Source organism: Marmota flaviventris, chromosome 17 (assembly GCF_047511675.1).
Source record: "Marmota flaviventris isolate mMarFla1 chromosome 17, mMarFla1.hap1, whole genome shotgun sequence".
Classification (NCBI taxonomy): Eukaryota; Metazoa; Chordata; class Mammalia; order Rodentia; family Sciuridae; genus Marmota; species Marmota flaviventris.
In genome coordinates, this window is record NC_092514.1 from 75,104,718 (window position 1) to 75,122,165 (window position 17,448).

A 17,448-nucleotide genomic window follows, 5' to 3' on the forward strand; every position below is an offset into this window, starting at 1 on the left:
CACCTCCGACGTTAAAAACCCAACTTTCCCATCTTCTTACACCTGTCAGGTCCTGGGTGCCAGCGTAGGCTCACTGGCTGCAGGCGGCTGGTGGGGAAGGAGAGGTGAGGAGGGAGGACCTACCCTGACCCTCAGAGCAGCCCACATGGGGTGGGGCCATGTTCAAAGCCAGGGGGCCCCAGATCTCTCTCCTGGCTTCTGTCCCTGCGTCCAACCTGCCCTCAACCCGCGGACGGATAACTCGGCGGGCACACAGCTATGCTGCTGCTCCTCCGCAAACCTCTTGGGCCGGCAGGGAGCCCCGTCCACCACCAGGTCAGCTGTGAAGGCCTTTCTGAGTCACTGTGGTCTGGGGAGAAGGACCCACAGGGTGGGATGCAAGGAAGTGAGCAGAGAGCTGTCCGGGTAATGCAGAGCGTCGAGGAGGCGGGGACAGGGACGCCGTCCCCAGGGGTGGGCATGTGAGCACCACCCAGCAGAGAACTCTGGAACACGGAGAGGCCCAGGGGTGCTTCAGGAGCAGCAGAGCTCATGTCTGGGTCTCCCCGCCCACCCAGCTGCACTCTGTGGACACCTTCTGGGGGCCCGGCCTTCCAGAGCACTGCCCCATGTCACAGCCAAACAGAAGCTAGGGAGGCCAGGCAAGTGGCAGGGGCCACGTGAACCCAGTCTGGATCCCCAGCTCCAGGCTGCCATGAGGCCGTCAGCGGGGACCATCACTTTGGGGAAGACTTGGAGGCACCAGAGAGGCACGAGCAAGAGTCAGGAAGTGTCCTCATCCCTGCAGCTATGTCAGAAGGAGCGGTGGAGAGAGGGGTGGCGAGAGCCTGGGCCCAGGGGTGCCGTCAAGGCTTGGGAGGAAGCAGAGACACCCACACCCTGCAGAGTCACCAAGCAATTGTCGGGCGGCAGGGCCACGTGCTCGCCAGGACGTGTGCTCCTGGTGGAGACAGGTGCACGCAGTGGGGACCCGGGGGGGGCTGAGGCTGCCCCGTGGCCCTTCACACCACCATCAGCCACCCAAGGTGACCGAGGGACAGAGCCCCCTGGGCTCCTGCAGATGGGGTGGGAAGGCCCCGTGACCCCTTCCCAGAGAATCACAGGACGGCCATCTGTTTGGGGGAGGAAAAGTCCCAAGAGGTTGATTTATCACCCACACCACTGGCCCAGGCAAGGGCAGCCCTTTCCCCTTGGCCTTCTTCGAGACAGGTGGGAAAGAACGGGATGTCTTGTCCCACTGCCAGGGGACAGTGTAGGTGTGACAGTCCTGGCAAAGATGAGTCACCTAGTTTAGCTCCAGTGTGGCCAGGAAGGGGCGACCCCTCCCTTGCGACACCCGGGCCACAAATATTGCCTTTGCAAATGGAAACAAAAACAACCCAGCTAAGGAAGTCTCGTCCACCCTCAGCCTGTGGCTTCCAGGCCAAGCCAGGCGGACCTCGGCCTCACAACGCCCGGGGCCATCCCAGCCATGCATGAAGCCCAGGACCCCACAGCTCCCTCTCTGTCTCAGACGGAGGACACTATGTGGCCAACAGGTCATCCCATGCAGGGCCAGCCTGGGCATCAGGTAAAGCCAAAGCTCCAGTGGGCACAGGGGACACGATGACCAAGATACAAACAGCCAAACCCCCAAATCTGTGGGCTGCCACCGCGGCCGTCCCCATGAGCACAGCAGTGCTCTGTGTGTTGGATGCTCTCCGAGAACCTGGCTCTGGCTTCTCAGGGCCACGCACACCTGGAGGGCATCCGGCACCCCATGGGGTTTTCTGGTCCCTGTCAGCTGTGGTGACACACTTCACTACCCACTCCGTGTATCCTGCACTGACCCTGAGGCCCATGGCTCTCCAAGATTCATCACTGGGAACATTAGAGGAAGCCCCTTCTAGGGAGCAATGGAGAGAGTGGGATCTCACCACGCCCACCCTACTGACGTGTTCTAAATTCCCAAAAGCACTTAAAAAACTTGGTGCCCAAACCTGGGATTAACCCACAAAAGCATCTACTTAGCACCCAACTTTTTGATCCAAAGGCACCGCGGATCCAGCTGTCTTTTCAGAAACAGGCACAAAAGAAGCTCTGATCCTGGGAAGGAGGCCCGGGGAGCCTGGGGACGATACCGCCCTGCAGAGAAAATGAGCCACACCTTTGTGTGGCACCGATGAATGCCAGTCCCTGTGCCCAGACTCAAAGAGGAGCTCCCAGAGACCACGTGGGACAGACACCCAACCCCGGGTAGATAGTCCAGAAGCAAGTCAAACCACCCGCTGCAATGTCAATCATACGCGGACGTGCTGAGAGCCGGGGGCTGACCCCGAGCCCTGTGGGGACCTCCCTAGGGAGGAGGCAGGGGTGAAGAAAAGGACAGCAGCACACAGGCACAATATGTGGCTTCTCAGCAAGTACTCCAGAGCTTGGGTCTGGGTGACAGGCTCACAGGTGTTTGTTCATTACTTTGACTGAAAAATACACATGAGGTCAATAAGGCTGGTGGTGGTGGACCAATGAGACCAAGGTGCCGAGGTATCCAAGGGCACTTGGAAGAGAAGGGGAGGTTCAAGCACTGTCCTAGCCCCAGAGCCACCTCCAGCCAACAACTCTCTGCAAATCAAGCCACTCTTTCTGTGCCCTCCACGGCTGCTCATGAGAGTCCAGCAGTGGCAGAAGCTGCTGGCCAATCCAGAACATTGACTCTCTGGCTCTTGGCCTAAAAAGTTTGCCAACCCCTGTCCCTGTCCCTAAGTCTGCAATTGGCAGGGAAAAAAAAAAAAAAAACAAGCCCGCTCCCCATTGTGGGGGTCTCCCTGGCTGGGTCAAAGGTAAAACCAACAAGCAGGAGACTGACCAAATACCCAGATGCCCGCCCCCCCCCCCCCCCCCCCCGCCCAGCCAGCCTGCAGGGCGCACTCAGCAGGGCCGGGCTGCCTTCCTTCTCTTTCTTAGTCTCTCTCTCCCGCTCCTGCCGTCCTCCCCCAGCCACTAAGGTCAGAGGAATGAAGAGTGTGGTGGACTCTAAGCGAAGTTGGCTCTGTCGTTTGAAAGGCTGAGAGGTCTTAGTGTCAGCTCTGTTAACGTCTTGGCCAGGGGCTAAGCACCAAATGATGTATCTCTTGAAACTGGGCCCCCCTGACCTGGGATGCCCCTCAAATCCCAGCATTTACTCGGCTAAAACATCCAAAGGGCAGAATCTCCCTGGAGTTTCCACGTGTGCCCAGGGCCCGTGGACACAGCCTTCCCTCTGTCTGCCCCAGACAGGCTGGACTCACTTCCCGGACCCCACAGCTTCCTACGTTTGTGCAAAGGATGGTGTGAGGACACCACTGACCTCTACAGAGGCCACCTCGACGTAAGACCCTATGGACTCAGGGACAGGCAGGCGGAACCGTGATCAGTGCTGTATTTTGCAGGGTGGACCATCGCCTTTTAACATATTCTCTGAAACTCCAGCAAGCGCTTCCTGGCCTTTTCCAGAAACTGCTCGTGCAACTTGTTCTGCTCTGAAATCTGCAGCTGAATGTCGCGGATCATCTGGTTCTGCTTGTCCTCGTCTTCGATGATGCTGCTGTTCGAGGAGGAGGTGAGCTTAACCTGGGACGGGGACACTCGGCCCTTTATCTGGTAACTGCTGGGGTAGGACTTCAGGAGGGCCAGGCGCAACCTCCTCCTCTCCTTCCGCTCTTCCTCCAGCTCGGCTGAGTAGTGGATCTCCAAGCTCATGTCTGGGAGCTCCGCGGACTCAAACGAGGGCTTCTGCCTCCTCCACTCCAGCTCCAGCCTCGGCGGCTTCTGTGCGAAGGCCATCCAGTCTGCTCCGCGCGCCTGCTCCTGCAGGTGAGGCTGGGGGCAGCTGTCCATCAGTGTGGCCAGCTCGGAGGCCTCCTGCTCACACTCGGTGCTTTTAAAGAGCAAGTCCTCTTCGTCGATAGCCGTGTCCGCCTCGGCCAACGATGTCTGACTTCCGTCCTTCACTGCAGGCTGGGCCATCGGATGGCATCTGGGGAGTTCGACCGTGCTTCGTGATTGTTTCAAATCGGTCTTGGATGACTTCTGGGAGACCTCGGCCTCTGCAGGATCCCCGGACTCACCAGCAGGCAGCGACTCCACCTCGGCCGCCCCCTCTTGTGGGGTGTCACTATCGCACCCCTGCATGACTGAAAAGACCTGCTCCTGGGGGTCAGGGTCCGTCCTGGACCTTGAGTCGAGGTGCTGATTCAAGTGCCTCTTGAGCTTCCTGTTTGAATTAAACAGCTGCTTGAAGGCCGACTCCAGCTCTCTCTGCCACCTGTTCTTGGTGATGCACTTGTCTGGAGTCGTGGGGGCCACGGCTTCCCTCTTGTGGGTGGAGCTCGCTGGCCACAGCTGCTGGAACTCCTCCAGTCTGTCCCTGGGACCCTGGTTCTCGGAGATGTTCCTCAGGCCTCTGGCAAAGTGAACGGTGGTGCCCTTTCCCGCCTTCCTCCTCCCCTCCCGGGCTCTCTGCTTCTCCTGCAGGCCCCTGAGTTCTTCCCCCGTGGCCAGCTGTGGCTTCACACTTCTGCCCACCCGAGGGGTCACGGGCTGGCGGCCGCTGCTGGTCTTGCTTGAAGGCACCCGTTTCCGTTTACTCTTCTCGGTGGGACCCAGACCCCGGGGTTTGGTGTCCCCCTGCCTCTCGGAGCCCACTGCTTTCCTCTGGGTCTTGGGGCGTCGGGCTTGCTGCCTGGGCGGCTCTTCCTGGTGACTCTTGGGTTCTCGAAGGGCCACTTTGTGCTTTTCCTTCACCTTCGGGGACCTTTCTGCTCCTCGCGGGGCAGGCTTCTCCAGGTCGGCCTCGGCCTGGGCCTGGGCTTCGTTCTCCACCGCCCACCCTGCTGTGGCCCCCCCCAGCACGTGGGTGGAGCAGAGCTGCTCCAGGTCCTCGAGGAACTGGGCCTCCTGCCACTCCGCCTGCAGCTCCTGGGCCAGGTGCAGCAGCTGCTGGGCTCTCCACTGCAGGTTGGGCCTCCTGGGCAGAGGGCTATCGTCTTCGCGTTCTCCGACTTTCAGCATCGTGTGCTTCTGCCTCAGCAGCGTGACTGGGTCGTGGGGCGAGGAGCCAGGCAGCAGGGCTCTCTCTGAGGTTCTCTGCCTTCCCGTGAGCTCTTCTTCCAAGGGCAAGCGGCTGCAGCCAGAGTGAGGCTTCTATTGACCGGGGACCATAGAGGCCACTGCTGTTCACGGGGAACCTACGAGGGCAGGAGGACACACGCAGCTTCCCGAGCGCTCTCAGGAGAGTGGGCAAGACCCTGGAGACAAGGGCACACGGGAGTCTTAGTCGGGGATACACTGAAGCATGCGCTCCAGGTCTCTCCCCGACCTCTGCCCACCAAGGCCCACTCTGTCCCCAGTCACTGAAAAGTCAGAGCCTTTAGGACAGTGGTTTTCTATGGGGTGTGGTTTGGCATCCAGAGGACATTTGGCAACATCTGAGGATGTTTTTGGAGGTCACACCTGGAGAGGAGGTGCTCTAGGCTGGGCAGAGGCCAGGGAGGCACAGAAGGGGCCCCGTGCCAAAGGGGGAGCTGGCCAAAATGTCAATAGTGCCAAGACGGAGGCCGAGGCACATGTTAGGGTCCAGGTGGGGGTGGGAGGGTGCAATCGGAAGCACTCACCTGGGGAGGGCAGGGACGAAGCATGGCCTTGAGGGGAGGGACCTTGTGAATCAAAGAGGAGGCGGCGGGGGAGGGAGGAGCTCGCCAGGCAGCGCCTGTGTGCGTCTGTGCAGGTTGGTGTGTGCAGACAGATGTGTGCACCCGCCTGCGTGTCTGTGCGTGTGGGTGCGGGTGTGCTTGATTGGTACTTGAATCCAATACAAACCCAACGGAGAGAGGAGCAGGGTTCCAAGTCTTTTCAAGGTCCCCGGCTCTCTCTCTCTCCGTGTGACTATCAGAGGACTCCCATAGGTCTCCCTGGCACCAGGAAGGGCCTGTGCTTGCTAGGCCTACCTGGGGGAGGACGTGCATGTCCCCAGGTCTGTGGCCACTTGGCGTTGATGCCAGAAGCAGCCGGATTTGTGAGCTGCAGCGGCTGCTTCCCGGATACTGCAGGCCAACCCTCTCGTTTTGAGCTTGTGGAACCAGGCTCAACAATTTGAGCCCAAAGAGGTGGCGGCACACAGGAAGTAGCAGCTCACCCATGTTCCAGCCAATGTTAACCGCCCGGGCTCCCCGGGGGCACCTGGTACCCCAACGGTTCATTTATTTTGTATTGTAAACCTGGGAGGGAAGGAGCTGTTATCATCCCTGGTTCACTGATGGGGAAACTGAGGCAGGGAGGGAGGAGGACACTTGAGCAGGTCACACAGCTGGGCCAACTGCTGTCCGGGTAGACCACGGCACCACAGTTGGTCACACTGACGCTGGCTTTGACTGAACATTCGGGGGGCGGGGGGGTGTCCTTGCACCTCTTGGTAAATCGGGCCACTGACTGCAATCATACGCAAGAGCAGTGGCTGATGTCAGGTTCCACAGGGCCAGGACAGCAGGAGGGAAAGCTGGGTCTCCACAAAGGTGACACGTGGCTCAATGGGGAAAAGAACAGTCTGTGTGTGTGTGTGTGTGTGTGTGTGTGTGTGTGGTGCTGGGGATGAACCCAGGGCCCTGTGCATGGGGGACAAGCCCTCTACCAACTGAGCTGTGTCCCCAGCCCTTTGTGGGTTTTTTCTTTTTTTCCCCAACAAATCACACTGTAACTATGCACACGCAAAACGAGGACTCTCAATCCTTCATCACACCATACACAACAAGTCGAACTCACAAGGGGTCACAGACCTTCACGCAGGGCTTAAGTGCTCAGAAGGAAACACAGGTGGCTCCTTCCAGGCCTTGACTTAGTCAAAGAACATTCAGATACAATCCCAGAAGCCCAAGCAGCAGAGGAGGAAATGGACACACAGGAAAGTTAACACCGCTGGGCTCCGAAAGGCACTCCTGGCCCAGTGAGGATCCCGCATGGACGAACAGACATCTGCAGATCATGCACCCAAGAGCCGACTCCAGCCCAGAACACTGAACCTCGCTTACAACCTAATACGAAGATGAATAACCCAATTCACAAATGGGCGGCAGAGCCAAGTGGACGTTCACCAAAGGAGACAGATGTACGCTGATGCCGTCTGTAGGCTTCCCACAGCAGCAGTCCTCAGGCCAACGCCAATGAAGCCGCAGCGGAAGGCCACTTCCTTCACATGCTGGGTGACTACAGTTCCAGGGACAGTCAACGACGACGGCAAGTGTTGGCGAAGAGCTGGGGAAACTGGGACCCTTCCAGGGGTTGGTGGAATGCAGACGGCAGCCACTTTGGAAAACAGCTGGCGCTGTCTTTAAAAGGTCAGCACAGACTCACCCCGTGACCCGGCAAGCCCATCCCTGGCCACACCCAGGAGAAACGGAAGCGCTTCCAACCAAGAAGTCATCGAGGCTCCGTGGGGTGGGAGACTTTTCCCGCTCACGAAGGAGCTGGGTTTGAATCTGGGTCTCATGGGTCCTTCCTCTGCGACTGGCCACAGGGGTGTCCAAAGAGGCGAGGAGGGAGCTGGGCTGCTGGGAACGTCCCTTTGTCTGTCTCAGGAGACCCCTGAGAGAGTGGGGCTCATTGCACCCCAAGGAGCCAAGTCTATTTCTGAGCCTGGAGCCACCGACTCCCGACCTTTATCAGCAGGTGACAACCATTAAGACGCGGCCTCAGTGACTTCTACAGGAGTGTCCCCGCCCCAAGCTCAGTTCATGACCTACATTTAGGGAGCTTTGAGGTGAAGTCGGGAAATCAGTCAGTTCCACAGCTCAGAAATTGGGGACCCAGGACACCCTAAGGTGTACCCTTACTGCCATGTTCTCAGAGCCTCCTGTGGCCCCTGCTGTCCCCCCGTGCCCTCCACCATGTACCACCGTGGGACCAGGACAGGGTCCACTTGGGTCTGGCCAGGAAGATCACTAAGCCTTCCTGAGCCTGAGGTGGCCAGGGGTAGGAGCCCCTGGACACCCCCTCCTGGAGTGTCTACCCTCCAGTCTCCTAGGGGCTCCCCAGCCCTGCAGGACAGGCTGCCAGTGCCCTAGGAAGGACACTCACCAGGCGGGAGGTCATGCTTCTGGCTGAGGCCCACTGCACAGAACACCTGTGCTCTGCTGGCTGACCGTCCTGCACAGGGCAGTCCCCTGGCCACACTCCCGCCCCCTCCCCCATCCCTGTGGAATATTCTGAGCATCCCCTCTTGGCCCCTGCCAAGGAGCAGACGGGCTGCCGGTCACTGCTGCCTTCAACCTGTCTGGGAAACCGCAGCCCTTTCCCCACAGGCACTGCCCTCGGGGCGCCAGGAAGGCAGGGTGGACACCTGTCTGGCCTTCCTGGGGCACCAGAGCCTCCGGGACCCTGGGCCCATTCTCTCTCCTGCTCTCTGCAGCCCTGTGACCCCAGCAGGTGGAGCTGGCCCCAGCAGCCACACCCAGCCGCAGCCTGGACAGTTTTTCAGCAGGTGCAGAACCTAACCCTGCCTTGAGGACGCCCCCTGCACAGGTAGCAGGGAGCACAGGCCCCCTCCCAGAGGAGACCCCAGGGCCTCTGAGCCGCCCGGGCAGCGGGCGTCTGCAGCAGGCCCCAGTGGAGTCCAGGAAAGCATCATGATCAGAGCCTGCGGAAGGCGCCAGGAACAGGCGCGTGCTCAGAGAGGCCCGGGGCTGGCTGCAGGACGCAGGCTCCTGTGGGCGCCCTGAGCAGGCCCGGCCCCCGCTTCTACAGGAGAGGCACCTGCTGCCCACACAGGGGCAGCAAGGCGGGCATGGTGCAGACCACGCCCACGACCTCAGGGCCAGTTCCCTCAGGATGGTCACACAGCTAAGTGGTGGCCATCATGACCAAGACTCAGGCCCTGCAATTATGACAATGCTGCCAGGTCCCCCAAGTGTGACAGCCACGGGGCTAAATCTGCCCTTGACCCTCGGAGACACTGACCCTGGCACACAATCGACGCAGCCATGCCATGTCCTACCCGAATGCGAGCTGACAGCAGGGAGGGGGGCCATCGTGGGGACAGCAGCAGGACTCGGCTTCCTCTCTCCATCCTCGGGTGGCCCTCGTCCCTGTCCTCCCCACTCTGGCTTCCAGGGGCCTCACGCACACCATCTTCTTGGCTGGAACCCATGCCAACGTTGCCCCCGGGTGATCCCCTGGGGCCGTGTGCCATTTTGTAGATATTTAACTAAACCAGTTAACACACAGGGAGAGACAGGGCCACATGTAGCTGGCCAGGAGGACGCGGCCTCAGTGACCACACAACTCTGGCCGATGACAGACCTGTGTGTGTTCAGGTCCACAAGCTTCACACGCACACCCTTCCACACCAACTCGCTATCCCACCAGGGGTGGATGGTGAGGCTGGGCCTATCCATGCTTTCTGATGGGGAAGCAGAGACTCAGAGAGGTTGAATACATTGCCTGAGGTCACACAGCTCAAGGGCAGTGTTGCAAGGACTCACCTCTGAGCAAGCAGACCCCTAGTCCCAGACTCCTCATCTGCAGCCGGGGAGGCCAGAGCTGGAAGCCACTTTTGTGGCACAAGTGGACTTTGGCCTGGGCTTCACTGTCCTTGCCTGACCTCTGACCTCCCTGGTCCTCCAGTGACCATGAGAGGCATCTTTGGGGAAGTGAATGGACTGTGAGGCTGCAGCCTAGTCGGTCCACCCTAGTTTGAATGGACTGGCTGGTGGTAACTGGGCAGCTGGGATGTGGCTGGGGGAGGTGGGTCCCCTGCAAGGGAGCATCTGCCCTGGGCCCTTCCCCTCTCCCTGCTTCCTGACTCCTCCATGAGCTGAGCCGCTTTCCTCTGCCCCTCCCCTCGCCTCAGGCCCGGAGCAGTGGAGTGGCCGGCCATGGACTGAGGCCTCGGACACCCGAGCCCCAGATAAACCCTCCTCCCTCCAGGTTGTTGTTCTCGGTTGTTTTGGTCACAGTGAGGTAAGCTGCCTAACAGTGTGTTTGCCGGGGGCACTACAGGGCCTGAGAGTCCATCAGATGGACCACCCACTTCCGGTTCAAATATTCCATTCCTCGGAGTGTTTTACAAGGCCAGGTCTCGACTCTCGGTCAGTCCCTTCGGATTCAGCAGGTCTGGGGTGGGGCCGAGATTCTGCATGTCCAAAGTGCACCCCCAGGACACCGATGCTGCTGCTGGCCCACAGACCACAGCACACGTGTCCCCCAGAGAGGCCATGCCTTGCTCTGCCCGCCTCCCCCAGCAGTTGCTGAGCCTGAGCATCTCTCACCTGAGCCCCCCAGGCCCCCAGCTGTCTCCCTCTGGCCCTGCCCTTTGCCGGCAGCCCTTTCCACAACACGGCTGCAGGCTCCGCCTACCCAGCCGACCTGGGCCGATCGCCCACCGTCCTCACCAGCAAGTCCCCAGATGTGGCCCATGGCTGCCTGCAGCACAAACACCTGGGCTGCGAGTGAGAGGGCAGGTTCCTGGCCCTGCCCCTGACGGAGCCTACCCACTCCAAGCCACAGGGCAGGGACGTGCTCTGTCCACCAGGTCCCCTGTCATCCTCAGGCCAGGAACACTGAGCCATGCCCGTGGCTCCCTCCCATCCTGTCCGGGAACGCTGCATCCCGGGCAGGGCTGGCCAGGCTCTGCCGCCCCCGGCACACCACCAGCCCAGCATCTAAACTGCGCCCACATGGGCTCCTCTTCATGAGATGGACATGGCCTTCCCCCGTCCCCCTCACACTGCCCCAGCCCAGCTCAGTCCCCCTCCCTGAGGACGCAGTGCCCTCCAAAGCCACAAGCAGACTTAGCACAGGGCTGCCCAGTGAGCACCTCTTTGAAACACATCAGTCAGCTACAGGAAGGCTCGGCCAGCTGGCGTCCACCACGAGGCCGTTCCCACACAGGCAGAGCTTAGGATCTCATGCGTGGAGCTGGACATTCCCCGTATTCCGGGAGCACACAGACTACATGTAACTTGACCTTTGGTTATAAAAGGACTCTGAATTTCTTTGGGATGATAACATGGGGATCTTTCGGGGATTTTAAGATGTATAGAGCAGAGACCCTGAAACTAGGTGACCCCAGAATGTGATCTGGGTGCAGGTAAGGCCCATTTTTAAATGGGTTTCTTACAGCTTCCCGTGTCCTCCCAGGTGGTAGCTCTACGGCTGCCTCTCTCGACAGCAGCCCGCCCCTCTAGACTGGCCCGCACTGGCACCCACACCAGGAAGCTGGGCACGCTGCGTGGAACACTGGAGGAAACGGGGCGGAGGCACTGACGGGCTCTGCCATGCACCAGGCACCTGAGTTCCATCGAAGCTCATCCATTCTAAGATGCGGACCCCACAGGACACTGAGGCCCACAGGAAGACACTAAGTCAGCCACAAAACTCCAGGTGGGAAGATGTCTAACAGCTTACATCCTGGCTAGATCTACCAAGAGGAGATGTATGGAACACACCCAAAACCACACGTGGGTCCCCAAATACACGTACGTGAGTATGAATGGTAGGACAAAAGGCAGCCTGGGCCTTACCTGCACTCAAAGGAACACCCAGAACAAGCAGGTGGTGGTCCAGCCAGGCCTGCACTGGCCAGACCTCACCCGGACACGCAGAGGGCAAGAGGACACCAAGGTGCCGAGGGCAACCAGGCCATCCAAAGAGCACATGCCTGTCCCTAGGGTGTGACCATCAGAGGAGATGGAGGGTCAGAGATGGAGGGTCAGAGACAGTGGGTCAGAGATGGAGTGTCAGAGACAGAAGGTCAGAGATGGAGGTCGGAGATGGAGGGTCAGAAATGGAGGTCAGAGGGTCAGAGATGGAGCATCAGAGACAGAGTGTCAGAGATGGAGGGTCAGAGATGGAGAGTCAGAGATGAAGGGTCAGAGATGGAGCACCATAGATGGAAGGTCAGAGATGGAGGGTCAGAGATGGAGGTCAGAGATGGAGGTCAGAGATGGAGCACCAGAGATGGAGGGTCAGAGAGGGAATGTCAGAGACAGAGGGTCAGAGATGGAGGTCAGAGACAGAGAGTCAGAGATGGAGGTCAGAGATGGGGCATCAGAGGAGATGGAGCATCAGGGGAGACAGAGCATCAGGGGAGATGGAGCATCAGCCATGCAGCCTCAGAGATGGGGTGTCAGGGGAGACAGTCCTAGGAACTTGGAGGATGGTGCCTGGCTCACGGGGAGGCTTGGCCAAGGCGCAGAGCACCTCAGAGATGTGAAGACAGCGGTGAGCCCACAGGGAACTGACAGGCAGATGCAGGTCTAAGTGACTTTCACAAGGTGAGAAGAAGAGTCTGTCCTGGAAGTGGCCATGTGACAAGTCGTGGGGTCAGCATTTCAAAACCGCAGCACAACATTGCAACAATCAGGAATGAGCCCAGTGAGAAAGGCAAGAACGAGCTGCCTGGAGAACAAGGGGAGCCCGAGGCCCAGAAAGAAGGGGCAGAGGTCGGGAGGGCAGGGCAGGCCATGGACTCAGAGCCCAGGAAGGGAGTGACAGGACAGGCCGTGCACGGGAGGAGGAGTCCTAGGAACCTGGAACGTTCAGAGGAGGCCAGGCAGAGGCGTTTGCTGGGGACAGAGAAGTCCAGAATGGCACTGAGGTGGACAGGGACCCGGCCGTGTGACCCAGGGCAAGCTGCCCAACTTGGGGTGCCTCAGTCTGCTCATCTGTGAAACAGGGTGGTGACAGCTAAGTCCACATCACACAGGGACTCCCAGGAGCCTGGCCAGCCGTTTGGGGAGAGGGCGATACTTACTGTGTGTGTCTCCAGATGATGGAGCTGGACGTCTGAGAACACATTACAGGGAGGCAGCACATGGGCAGCTGGAGGGAAGCACTTCCTACTGGGCTGTCTTGAAATCATGGGTAGGTAGTGAGAGACCCATCACTGCAGGCATCCAAGCCAAGCCCACATAGAATAAATATCACAAACTGGGTTTCACTCCACTCCTCTGAGTTCTAGCCTCTAAAACCATGCTCTGTGGGCCCCCGCGTGCTGACCACACCCCGGTGTTTGCTAGTTCCCAACTCGGTTGAGCCTAGAGTGTGTGGTTCCCCCAAAGCCACTGCATTGGGTTTTGGACTGGGGGTGTCAGGGGAGAATCTGAGTCCCAGCCAGGCCCTAATCCTGGGGGCCTGTGACTCTGTGGGTTTCACCATCTCCCCAGTGTCCCCCAGGACTGGGCAGCTCTGGAGGTGAGCTGGGCAAGCGGCCTCCTCCACCAGCCTCACACTGGCAGACCCCAAGGTGGACTGACCTCTATACACATGGTCCAGACACGAGCTCGCAGAGGGACCTCTTATGGCAGATCCAACTGGCGCCTCACTAAACACAAGGACAGTGTCCATCATCCACTTGCCGACTGAGCACCCCCGAGCTCAGCACCCTCACAGCGGCTCCAGCCGCATCCTGACACTGTCCATTCCTCCAAAACCCACAGTCAGCCCAGCCCCATCCCTGTCCCTGTCCCTGTCCCATCCCGACAGCTCCCCTGCCCAGCCTGCCCCCATCAAACCGTCGGGGGAGCTCCCCGGAGCGTGGGGACTTCCAGATGGGCCTTCTGGACCTGTGGCCTGCAGCTTCCTCCTACTGGCCCTTTTCCCACAACCTCCTCAAACAGCCGGGCATAGAAAAGTCCACCCTCACACCAGATAAGGGGGCAGACACAAGGAGAACCTGTACCCCAGGTGGTCTGCAGGGATCTCGGGGGCCCACTGACCTCCTCCCTCTCCAGCAGCCCAGCAGCCCCCACTGGCTGGCTACAGCAGGCTGTGGCCATGGGAACGGCAGAGCTGCTGGGCTGTGACATCACTGCAGGGGTGAGGTTGGGGACAGCGACAGGCCAGCCAGACACACAGGTGAGAGCACCAGCAGCTGGGGTGATGGGGGCCGTGTGGAGGGAGGGTCTGGTGGGGGGCGCTTGCCCAGCCTGGCGCCACCCCGCCCTGCTCGGAGTCTGGCTCTTCCCCGAGCTTCTAGGACATTCAGGAAGCCTGCTTCAAGGTCGGGGCTCCGACAGGGCCTCCCACCCCTTCTCCTGTGGGGACAGCGTCTGGCGGAGGGGAAACAGGCTTCTGCTTCCCAACTGCTCCAGCCCGCCACTGCAGAGCCCCAGTCCAACTGGGGGGAGGACTCTTTCCCGTCCCCTCCGTCCTCCACCTTCCCCCCACAGAACAAGACACCAAGCATGCTCCACCTTGCTCGAGGGCTGGGGCACCCTCTGCAAACCTGACCATTGAGAAATCTAGTTTGGGGAACATGGCTTCGGTCCCAAGAGGCAAAGCAACCAATTCTTGGGGCTTGTTCTTGGGTGAGGGGGAAGTGAACGGCTGGATTTGGCCACGGTGAGAGCATCTCAGGATTCAGTCTCAGGAGAGCTGAGCCCGGGGCCAGAGGCTCTGTCTGAGCTGGGCAGGCCCCGGGAGAGGTCCCTGGCCCTTGAGCCAGGGCAGTGAGGCTCTTCTCCCCACGAGAAAGTTCTCCACCGAACTCCACCCACCCGTTTCTTTGGTCCCTCTTCTCAGCCCTTATGATGCGAATTCTCTCTGTCAACTGACTGGGCTAAGGGCTGCCCAGATAGCTGGCCAACAGGATTTCTGGGTGTGTGGGAAGGGTATTCTGGAAGAGAGCCACCTTGGAATCCGTGGACTGCCTGACCCAACCCAGCACGGGCAGCCATCGTCCCATCTGTCCAGGGCCGGGACAGAACCGAGGGGCAGATGGGAGGAAAATTCTCTCCCTGCTTGAGCTGTGACATCCAGGCTCTCAGGCCTTTGGACTCAGAGTGAATCACACCACCAGCCGCCCCCCCCCCACCGAGTTCTGCCGCTTGCAGACGGCAGATTGTGGGAATCTCAGCTCCGTAATTGTGAGAGCCAAGGCCCATAATAAATTCCGTCGTCTGTGCATCTATATTTCCCATTGGTCCTGCTTTCTGGAGAACCCTGATGACTAAAGATACCAAGTCTGGGGTCCAATTCTCCTTCCTCTTCCTCTCGACACTCACCATTCAGCAAGAGAAAGTTCTGGAGAGGAGGGACATAGCAGGGTGGCTCAAAGCCACAGCACGCAGGGCTTTGACGGCGGCTCTGTCAGAACGTCCAACACCACTTCTAGTGGTGCCTCCAGGTCTGCTCTGAGGTTAGGACATGTCTGCCGAGCCAGGGCCCTCGAGTCCCTGGTCCTAGAACACAGCCCATGCCTGGATTAGGCCGCTCTGCTAAACGCTGCGCGTGGAATCGGCCTAAACCAGCCAGGCCTGGAGCTGGTCTATACCTCTGTTGACGGCTGTGAGACCCACGCTGCAGCAAATTCGAGTTCATCACAGCACAATTAGAAAACCTGCATTTGCCAAAGGCCGACTGAGCCTCTCAGGCGTCCACGCTTCTTATAGTTCCACTTAGAAACCTACACACTTGTCACGGGCAGAGCGTCCACTACTGTAGCCTGCCCAGCCACGGCCCCGCTGCTTCATGTCCAGGGGCTCTGGCACCCCCTGAGAAAGGTGAGCTGGGAAGACAACCTTGTAACTAGAGGCTTAACGGTGAAAAGTCCCCAGATACGGGGTTGCCAGACACAGGAAGTCTCATTTCCACAGCCCTTGACGGCTGCCGACCCGCCCCTCCGAGGCTCCAAAGCTCACGTTAAGGGCTGGGCGGGGGCTCAGTGGCAGAGCGCTTGCCTAGCACGTGAAGGCACTGAGTTCCATCCTCAGCACCACGTAAAAATGAATAAATAAAATAAAGGTGTAAAAATGTTTAAAAAAAAAAAGTGCTCACGTTCAGATGCCCCCACGTCAAGGACAACAGCCTCCTGGCCAACAGAGCTCTAAGGGGTGGACCCACCCTGTTTGAGAGCCTCGAGCCAGGATCCATCTCCTAGGACTCTGGCATCTTGCTCGGCTGGTGACCTTGGGCAAGTCATGGCTTCCCCCTGTCCAAACCCGAGCCGCCCTCCGGCCTCCCCCCCAGAGACCTCGGGACAAGGGAAGAGCCGGGAGGTGCCCCTGCACTGAAGGCCCAGCACCTGGACTTCTCAGCTGTCGCCTGGCTGCCTGGCCCCTGCCTTCCAGAACTGGTGCAGAGAGCAGAGACCACACCCTAGGGTCGTTCCTTCGCTCCCGCCCTGGAGTCCACTAGGCCATGGGGACAAGATGTCACAGCCAAGAGTCAGGGACATCGAAGCTGACGGCAGCTCCGTACTAGCCCCTTCCCTTACGTGCTTGGTTTCTCCCTGGGCAGGGCCAGGCTGCTCCTCTTCTCCCTGGGACAGCTGAGGGTTGGAGGTTGAATGCTAGGAGGGCTACAGAGGAAAGCCACCTCTCCCTGAAGATGCTGGACAGGGAACCCATGTCCCCAAAGCCCTTCAGTCCTGAACACACCACCCACCAGAGACCTGAAGCCTGTGAGCGACACCTAGTCCTTTCTCCCAAGGCCACATCGAGGGCTGTGTCCTTGAAGCACCCTGGACTCCTCGGCTGGTGACTGAGACCTGGCTGTGGTTGCTCTGGGACACCTAGCAGCCATGGGACCAGGGCTCATGGACCCTGGTCTCCCTAGTGTTGGAGGGCCACTGTGAGGCGCAGGCATCAGCTCTGTGCAGCTGTGCTGGACGCACAGCACGAGCCCCCTCCACGCCCGTGACGCCCCAGCTTTCTTCTGAATCCTCTCCTTGCCATCTACCTCTCCCAGGTCACGGACCCCAGCGGGCCACAAGCTAGCACAGGGCATTCTCAAGCCGCTGGACCGACAGGGTGTGGTGCCTGGCTTCTAGGAGGCCTCTGGTCAAAAGCAGCACCGTGACCATTCAGACCATGTCGCCCTCCTCGTGTGGCCTGGGCTGGTGGCTCTGAAACCCCCCTGCTCCCTGGGTTCTAGACCTGGGCTGAGGGGTGTCGGGCGGCAGACACGAGCTTGGGAGTACAGAGGAGCCAGCCTGTGGTCAGGCTGTCACCAGAACGTCACAGTCTTGCACCATGCACACGGGAGGTGCCCCTTCCTGTGCTGCCTGCCCGCCTTTCTTCCTAAAGGGCCCTTGGGACAGAGGCCGCGGGTCTCTCTGGAGCCTGTCTGGCTCCTAGAGTTCAAGGAGGGGCAGATGCCTCCCCAGCCCCCAGGCTTTGCACCCTTCGCTCCCCGTCAGAAGCCACGGAGCAGGTGCAACCTGAGAAGTGCAGCCCTGCTCTCGCAGACAGGGAAACAGGCTCCAAGAGGCACCAAGTTGGGACAGAACCCTCCCTGTCGGGCCCAGAGCCCAGCCGTTTCCCCAACACCCCTCCTTCGCCTTTTTTCTCTAAAATGTCCACTTCTGCAGTGAAGAACCGGCTGTCAAAGTGTGTCCGCAGCAGAGAGCAGGCTTTCCCCTAGAAGCCCACCCACCTCCCCTGAGCCCAGAACAGGTGGGCGAATCCACAGCATCTCCAAGGTCAGTTTAGAGAATGACCC

At 59.7% G+C, this 17,448-nt stretch overlaps 2 protein-coding genes across 2 annotated transcripts in view; both read right to left on the reverse strand.

Annotated features, from left to right (window-relative positions):
* The window catches only part of Timp2 (TIMP metallopeptidase inhibitor 2), a 43,510-nt gene that overhangs the window by 19,118 nt on the left and 6,944 nt on the right, over positions 1-17,448 (reverse strand). The gene's annotated exons all lie outside the window — the stretch shown is intronic.
* On the reverse strand, positions 3,322-13,472 carry Cep295nl (CEP295 N-terminal like). Its single transcript, XM_071603490.1, has 2 exons — positions 12,761-13,472; positions 3,322-5,264 (listed from the first exon to the last, which is right to left on the reverse strand). Exon 2 carries the CDS (start codon positions 5,026-5,028, stop codon positions 3,424-3,426), a length of 1,605 nt encoding a protein of 534 aa, XP_071459591.1. The 5' UTR covers positions 5,029-5,264; positions 12,761-13,472; the 3' UTR covers positions 3,322-3,423.

Bases quoted from the DNA above. Each gene is read 5' to 3' on its own strand.
- Cep295nl (XM_071603490.1), bottom strand. From the start codon at position 5,028: ATGCTGAAAGTCGGAGAACGCGAAGACGATAGCCCTCTGCCCAGGAGG.